The 8,473-nt window shown below is 63.2% G+C and overlaps 1 protein-coding gene across 2 annotated transcripts in view; it reads right to left on the bottom strand.

Annotated features, from left to right (window-relative positions):
• CPZ (carboxypeptidase Z) overlaps positions 1-8,173 on the bottom strand; it is a 22,362-nt gene extending 14,189 nt beyond the window's left edge. For both annotated transcript variants that reach the window (XM_035005393.1, XM_035005394.1), the window contains exons 1-3: positions 8,083-8,173; positions 2,796-2,828; positions 1,032-1,406 (exon numbers count right to left, since the gene is read on the bottom strand). In XM_035005393.1, coding sequence (XP_034861284.1) covers positions 1,032-1,406; positions 2,796-2,828; positions 8,083-8,173 — 499 coding nt within the window. The remainder of the gene's footprint in view (positions 1-1,031; positions 1,407-2,795; positions 2,829-8,082) is intronic.
• Positions 8,174-8,473: the final 300 nt, after the last annotated feature.

Below are 8,473 nucleotides of genomic sequence, written 5' to 3'. Positions count from 1 at the left end.
AGGGAGAGGGAGGGGAAGGGAGGGTGGAGGGAGAGGAGGGGAGAGGAGGGAGGGAAGCCCTCGGCCCGTACCCTAAAGGTCTCCTCTAAAAGGTCTCCTTTGGACAAACCCTGATATTCCAGGCCTGGCGCGGTCCCTCCAACTAGGACACAGGCACCTGCCCCTCTCCGGTCTCAGACAGAAGGCACAGCTCCTGCAGGCTGGTGAACAGTTAATCCTTCTCCCTGAGCCTCTCACTTGCCTGTGGTTTTCTTTCTGCTCAAAACGGTTTTGAGGGAGGAAGAAAGCAGACGGAACCAGCAATTTGGTGGCAGAATTGCCCAAAATAATCTCTCTCGGGCCACCCCCTAGGGCTTTCCCAGTCAGGTGGGCTCGGCCCCACGGGGACGTCTGGTTCTCTTCCTCTGCACCCCTGCCCTCTCCCGGTGCGCCCGCCGCCCAGGCTCCTGCCTCTGCACGCACCCAGCTCCTATCTGCTGGCAGAGCGCCGCCCATGGGCCCGCAGCACCTGCACACTGGCCTGTGGGTGGCAGGGTCCTCGGGCCCAGCGCCAGCTCCGGACCAGCCCCGAGCCGGGAGGCCAGCAGACAGGTCCCAGAGCTCCGCTGCCCTCAGGGCCCCAGCACGGAGCCATGCACACAGCAGGCGCTCAGCGGCTGTTTGCTGACCGCACAGACCGCTCGGTGGCCTGACTCTGCCAGGCAGACACTGGCATTCCTGCTGCCACTTGCCCTCCCAGAGCGGCCGCCCTGTCCTCTAACAGCTCCCATCCGTGGGGGGCGTCAGCGCCAGATCACGGGGACCGGACCACGAGCGGCGTGACGCGAGTGCGGGCCCCGCGGGGACCGTGCGGTCCTGCCCTGCCCGGGGCGGCCCACACCGGCCACGCGTGGCCCTCTGCAGTTAAGTCAAGTCGCGGCTGGCCCGGGCACCGGCGCCGGAGGCCTCCACACGGGGGCACGTTTGCCCACCGTGACTCGGCCGTCCTCTCCGAACATCCGGGCACCGTGCGGCCCCAGGGCCCCACGCACCTCGCAGCTTCTCCAGGGGGTCGTAGCAGCCCTCCTCCACGCTCGCGAAGTAGCGGCCGCAGTCGAGGAAGTAGGGCCAGGCCATGTCGATGGCGTCGAAGGCGGGCCGGCAGGCCGCCCGCAGCCCCTCGCACACGTGCCTGCAGGGCCTGCGCACCCGGCCGCCCTCGCAGCGGGGGGCCAGCACGGCGCAGCCCAGCAGCCGCAGGTCGGGGTTGCACTGGCCCTCGAGCAGGTGGTGCAGGACGCTCAGCAGGATGTACTCGGAGCTGGACTCCACCGCCTCCCGGGACCGGTGCTCCAGCAGGGTGGGGAAGGTCGTCTGGTTGTAGGCCACGTCACTGCAGGTCCGGAGAGGCATGTCCACACACGTGGCTGGGGGCAGGTGGGGTCACCGGGTCACTCGCTGCCTCCGGGACCCACACGGTCATCCGTCCTGCCCCGGCAGAGCCCCACGGGGCCAGGGCCCAGAGGGATGGGGCCCCGACCAGGGCTCCCGGGAGGAAGCCAGAGCCCGCGGGGGACCAGACAAGGCTCCCTGGACTAACGAGGCTCCACTACGGCCTGGGGAGTGAGCCGGGGCAGGCCGCTCTGGGCCCCCACTGCAACAGCTGCAAAACGGGCGTGGGAAGGCCAGCCTCGCCGAGGGGCTGCCCCATCAGGGGACGTGAAGGAAGCCAGCGGACCCTGGTTTTGCAGAAGCAGGTGCGGACCCTCCCAAACTCACAGCCCCGAGGTAAACGAGTCCCCAGAGGTGCACCCGGCTGGGAATGCCTCGTGTCTCCAGGAAAGTGGCAGATCGCCGAGTGCTTAGCTCAGGCTCAGGGCATTGAGGACAGGGCTGGTGAAGACAGCCATGGCTCAGCCCGGCCTGACCCGGCTCTGCATCTCACAAGGGTGGGTGCCCCGGGCCCAGGGCCTTTACTGTCACTGGGCATCTTCTGGTGTGATCGTTAACTCCTACCTCTCCAACCCAGTGTGGCGGGGGGCCCTTGCCTGCCCCACAGGCCTCTCCGGCACGGAGCTAAGTACACGGTCATCCCCAAGCTGCCCCTCTCTGTGCCCTCAGGAGCAACTCCCTCATGTACAAGTGACAAGATGTTGCCACTTTTCAAAGTTTAAAAGGACAGGGTGATTCCTGCTCAGCATTTCTCTGCTCAAAATATTTTATATGTGTCGTTGGCTTTTGCATTGAGAGAATATTCCCTGCTTTTCAAAAAAGTCTAGTCCCTCCACTTAGAACACACCAGATGCCCAAATCTGGCAGGAGGGGACTTGAGAAGAAGTACCTGCTTCTGAGCTCGTCAGACCTGTCAGAGCCCACCTAATCTTCAAGCTCATCCCCTGAGATCGGCTTTCCCTGCTTCGTGTTACAGAGGGGAAGGGCCTTGCCTGGAGGTGCCCGCACGCAGCCGAAACTCAGGGAGCTCACAGGATAAAGAGCGGACATGCCGTGTACACGCGGCCACGTCGGACTCCAACCAGCCATGGAGACGAGGGGAGCAGAGATGCTTGGAAGGAGCATTTCTGGGGGAGCCTGGGACAGAGCCAGGGTGGGAAGCCCAGGCTGCACAAGTAGAGGGTCCTTCCTCTTTTGTTTTGTCTAATTTCCTGCTGTTTAAGAAGGGGTTTGGATTTGAGTATTGGGCCTTGTTACTAATCACCCCTTGGGAGCTGTGGGTTCAGCTCTCTAAAGAGCTCGACGGCGCGGAGGGACCGCATCACTCCCACAAAGCAAACGTGAGAGAAGTCCATGCATCGTACCACTGTGTGCAGCCCACGGCCCGTGGCATTCACCTGGGAAGAGAAAGGACAGTGCTGTTAGGGGTGTGGACCGTGGTCATCCCATCGTCCGGGGAACGCACACTAACGGTGGTGCGTGGCTGCTTCCGAGGGCAGCTCAGCACCTCCCGAGTGCTGGCCACGCACCCGGCCCTGGGCTAACACCCCACCAGCTCTGTCTCAGGGAGCTGCACCCCAACCCTCCGGTGTTGATGGAAGCCTTCTCCCCGCTCCGCAGGGGAGGAGCCTGGCTCCCGGAGAGGTGCCATGACTCGCCTAAGGAATGACAGCCAGAGCGCGGGGTGGATGCTCTGCATCCATCCGGCTCCAGAGTCTGGGGCCGCCCCGCCGTGTTTGCCAATCACCGTGGTGTAAACACCCATGCAGGGGCCTTTCCAAGCTTCTAGCAGTTGAACTAGTTCTGGCAAAATTCCCCAATATTTAACGAGCCTAACGGCTCTATCCCCACCAGTAACTCTGGCCCCACGTTATTCAAAGTCCCTGGAGAGTCGGATGGGCCCCGGCTCCCCCGACCCCTTCCAGAATACTCTGCAAGAGTTGCGTTCCACCATCTCCTGAATCGGGGAGAAGAGGACCAACATGCAAAACTATCCGTGCAACCACGGGCTCCCAGGGCCCTCCTCGAGGCCCACGCAGGTAGACCCAACAGTGAGAGCCCTGGGAAAAGCCAGTAAAACCAGCCTTACTCAGTGCCACCCGGCAAGTTACCTTTCAGAAGGTCCGGGCGCTCTGGGAGCTCCAAGAAGGAGGAGCTGACTCAGAGGGATGGAAACCAGCATGAGGTTTAGAGCCTTGGCCCCAGCAGGAGTCCTGGGAGGACAGGCAGGCGGGGTGGCAGAAAGAGTGGGAAACAAGGGGGAAGGGGGTGCAGGGGGGAGCCCAGAAGAAGGCTGAAACAGAGGGAAAAGCCTGTGTTCTAATACAGTCACCTCACACAAAACCCAGACCTGACCCACGAGCCCCAAGGGAGGGAGCCTCTGGTGATGCACCATGAGATCTGGGCGCTGTGAGAACTTTCCTGAGCAAACAAACAGGAGCCCCCAGAGTGGGAGTGGGCTCTGGTCCTGCAGGGCTGGCCAGGCAGCTCCCCCTTCCAGGACCCTCTACACATGGTTTGCCCTCTGCAGATGAGGCAACCACAGCCCCCAGTCCCGCAGCAGACCGGCTCCCAGCGCCCTCATGGGATGGGGACTACAAGGCACCCCCTCGCCGCCTGGTTTCCACTCTCAAAACTGGCGACCGAGAGATCCAGGTGAATGCTTGCTTGGCTGTGTGCAGACACTCTGCAGGAACAGGCTGCTGCCCTGGGACTCGCTCTCCCTCCTTGTCCGAATAATACGGTGAGGGAGCCCAGTGCGAGCCAGGGAAGATGCCCAGCACTGGACCTAGACAGCCCTTGGTTACGGCAGGGGGACTCTGTTTTCCCCATTGCATGTGGGGTTTACTATAATCACGTGGTGGGAATAACATGAAGGTTCGGTGGGACGACCCACATTCAGTGCCCAGCACAGGACGTGGCTCGGGGTAGGTGGCCCATAAATAATAGCTCCGTTACCGCTCCTGTTTTATAACACCCCTAAGACAAGGGTTCCAGGCTGTCCTAAGTGGCTGGCACCACTTGGGAAAAGCAACAGGCCAGAGAATAATTATCCTTAAGTAATTTTCCTAAATAATTTTCCTAAATTTTGCTGGCTCTAATGCAGCAGAGGGCTGCAGGGTGCCCACCGTGCCCACTTCGCATGCTGGGAACAGTGCACTGGTGGTGAGCGAGCTCGAGGACCCCGAGCAGCAAAAACCACCTGCTCCCCTCAGCAGGCAGGGGAGGGCATTTCTGGGCACCCACCCGACACTCCAAAGTCTTCGTGGTCTAACGTGTTCCCTGACCCGTGCCCATCGCCGTCTGCAGAATGAGAGGCGTGATGGGCTGAACCAATACTTGAGGGAAAAAAGGAAAGAAGAGGAAACCGACCCAGGACCCTGCTTGGGACAGTGTGCGGTTATCGGCTGTCTCTGTAGCTAAAGGCACCGAGTTAACACCAGGAGAACGGGTAAAAGCATCAGATCCGCGCAGGGTCCCGTGCACGACGCTGACTGCTGTACCCCGGGATGCGCGCCCGGCCGGCTCCCTGCCCGTGTGAGCTCGCCCAGGGGCAGATGCCGTGACTCAGAAGGTCCGCTCAGGAGCCCGAGGCCTCACGGACCCTCAAGGGCCCCTGGCTCCTCTGCCCACGCCTGCATCCGTGTGCCCGGAGTGCACCCGCCGTGCCTGCGCCGAGCGGCAGTGGGCGAGTCTGCAGACTTGTTCAGACTCTTGGCACGCACAGGGAGCGGAAGGACTCCCGGGGCGCAGGACCCCCGCGGCCTTAGGAAAACACGCAGCGAGGAAACTGGGAGTGGACCAGCGACCCCCACATCTGCCCCCACAAAGTTACCAGGTGCCACACGAGGGGGCTGGATTTTGAGTGGATGTGAAGGGATCCCTCCTGGTTTTGAGGGGCTTCGATCTGCAGAGGAAAAAACTGAAATTCGGGCCTCAGTTTCCTCTTTTGTGCAAAGGGGTGACAACAGAGCCCATCGTGTGTGGGGGGGCCAGTAAGGGCTCCGCGGATGGTAGTTGGGTCACACGGGCAGAAGGAGGGCTGCCCATCGTGACCCCCATGCTTGTGGGCAGGACGTGTGGGCGGCATCTGCCGGCGTGGGCGCGGGAGCCAGCCAGGTGGGAGACATGCTTCCTGGGGCCGCTATGACAAAGCTCCGCAAGCTGGTAGACAGAAGCCGAACGTCCCGCACCGCTGGAATCAGGGGCTGGCAGGCCGGACCCTTCCGCGGGACCTGGGGGAGGGTCCTCCCCGCCTCTCCCAGCCTCTGGGCTCCCGACAACCCTGGGCCTGTGGCTGCACCCCCACCGTCACCTGCCCTTCCTGGTGGGTCTGTGTCCCAATTTGTTCCTCTCCTAAGCACACCCTCGCTGGATTTAGGGCGGCCCCGAGCCGGTGTGGCTCCCTCATGCTCTGACTGCCTGCGAAGCCCCCTTCCCAGTAAAGTCACAGCCACAGGTGTGGGGACTCCAACATTTCTTTCTGGGGACACAATTCTACCCATGACGAGAGGCCAGCCCCAGTGTGCGCCTTTGGGGAGCTCAGGGCTGGGGTGGGGTCAAGGGAGGAGCGGGCCGCTCTGGCCGCTCTGAGCACTCAAAGCGGCGAGTCCCCGCCCACACCTGCGGCACAGGCAACATCCTCACCAAATCTCAGGCTTGGTGTAAAAAAAAGAACATAAAATACCTCATTCGTAGTTTTTAGATGGATGACAACACGCTGAAACAAGATATTGGCTTAAATAAAATTGGTTGTTCAGGTGAATGTCACCTGCGTCTCGCGTCCTCTTTAGTGTGCCCACTAGAAAATGCAAAATTATCACGGGGCAGGCGTCCTTGGGTGTAGACGGCGCCCATCCAAGGCTGCTCCTCGGCAGCCCGCACGTGCCCGTTCCACTAAGTGACCACAAGGTGTCAGCACGTCTTCAGCGAGGGACCCAGGCTGACCTGGGGCTGGCCGGCTCCCCCGCTCCCTCCCTCCCTCCCTCTTCAGCGGAGGTTAGGTTGTTGCTTCTGGCCAAGGACTCTTCTAACAGACAAGAAACCTGAATGAGGCCAGAGAGGTTGGGCCATCTGCCCAAGGCTACACAGCAGAGAAGGGGACTCAGGATTTGAACCCAGACCCGCCTGGCCCCTCGGAGCATGAACACTGCCTCAGCCCACAGGCTCCCCGTGGAGGCCTGGAATAAGGCAAGGGACAAGGGCGGAGGGGAGGGCCCAGGCTTGCTCTGAGGCTCCAGGACGGGTACAGTGGGGACACGGATACAGGCATCAGGTAGAGCAGCCTGGACGCAAACTGCCCGGTCCCCGCCCCGCGCCAGCCTGCCTTCTGGAAAAGCCATTCGGCTTCCAAGGACTGCACACATGGTCCTCTGTCCAGAGTGAAGATCGGACTGGAGCAAGGATTTCTCCTGGAAACAGTCACCGGTGCCGCCTCAGGGCTTCAGCCAGAGCTCCCCCCCCCACCTCCCCCCATTCCTCAAAGTGAGGAAGGAGTGGTCTGTGCCGGCATCCAGAGGAGGGGGCTGCACTTCTCCCTGGGAAAAGGACAGGTCAGGGAGGACTTCTTGGAGGAGGGGGCCATGGTCCCCGACAAGCCTATGATTCTAGACATTTCCTGGGGTCTCGGAGGTCCCGGGACAGTCCAACCACAGCACAGTGCAAGTCCTATCCACATCCTGCCTGCACACCTGTGCACACGTTTGCACACACACACATGCACACACTCTGCCTGGGCCTTTCTGCAGCAATGGAGAGGAGGAAAGGGGTGAGGGCGAGGGCCTGGGGGGTTGGCGAAAACTCAGACGGAGAGGGAAGAAAAGGAAAGATTGGCATTGGCACATTTGAGAGGGGCATTTTGCTCCTGGCACATGGACTTGGCTGTGCCAGCACCTTCTCGGGTATCCACAAACCCCGGCCCTCGAGAGATGCCCAGACTCCTGTGCCCAAGGGGACAGAGATGTCTGCCGCTGATAAGGACCCTGAGGACAGGGGACTAGATGCACCTCCAACTCTGAATATGAGGGGAAACTGAAGCCCGCTCCAGGAGGGGCCAGAGCCCAGGACCCCAGGTCCCTGCCTCCACCCCTCACCCCACACTCGCAGGTGAGATCACACAGGCAGACGCACCCCGTCCCCCTGTCCCAGAGCCCTCCAGGCACACCCACTCCCTCCCCAGGCGACCACGCCCCCTCCCAGGGGACGTGCCCCTCCCAGGCTCTCAGAGCCCATTGCTGGAGATACCGCTGTCCACATCACTGGCCTGAGGTGGCAGGGAGGGGTCAAGCGTTTGCTGCCGCCCACAGGCTGCCCCCTTCCTGGGAGGAACAGGGACCCCGGACGGCCTGTCCCCTGCGAAGTCCTGGCACCTGCTCCCTCGGTCCCCACCGGCAGGGCGCCCCACCCGCTGTGCCCTGCCCCGAGGAGGACTCCCCTGCGCAGGGCTCGGTGCCCCTCTGCTGCCCAGCTACCTGCTGCGCTCCGCCCTGGGGTCCAGCCTCCCTGTACCCCGAGAGCCCAGTGCCCCCCTCCCAGCGGACCACGAGTTCCAAGGTCACTGGCACGCGCTTGGGGACGCGCTCGGGGACGGGGTCGCTGGGGGCGGGGGAGGGGGCCCGTTCCCGGGCCGGGGCGCGCGGTGGTGGGCCTTACCGGCGGGTCCCCGGGCGAGCGGGCACCCCGGCCCGGCGGCGGCGGCGGCCAGCGCGGCGAGTAGCAGCAAGGGCGGCGGCGGGGGCCGCATGGTGGGCGGCGGGCGGGCGGCGGCGGCGCAGTGATGTGGCACTCGGCGCTCGGGCCGCGGGGCCAAGGCCGCTGGGCTCCCGCCCCCCAGGAGCGGAGCGCGGAGTCGGGTTACAGCGCAGCCCAGACTCCGCGCGGAGGGGTGCGGGCGGGAGGGACCGAGCCGAGCTGCCCGCTTCCGGCCCAGGGCCCGCCCCCCGGGCCCGGCGCCCCCACTGGGGCTCCGTCTCCCTTCTGGCACCCAGGCCCCTGGGAGCTGACCTCCGAGGCCCCTGCTGATCCTGCCGAAAGACCCCTCTTT

The sequence above is a fragment of the Mirounga leonina genome, unplaced genomic scaffold (assembly GCF_011800145.1).
Source record: "Mirounga leonina isolate KUSES-001 unplaced genomic scaffold, KU_Mleo_1.0 Mir_129, whole genome shotgun sequence".
Lineage (NCBI taxonomy): Eukaryota > Metazoa > Chordata > Mammalia > Carnivora > Phocidae > Mirounga > Mirounga leonina.
The sequence above is the reverse complement of the archived record's forward strand: the minus strand, read 5'-3'. Positions and strand labels throughout refer to the sequence as shown.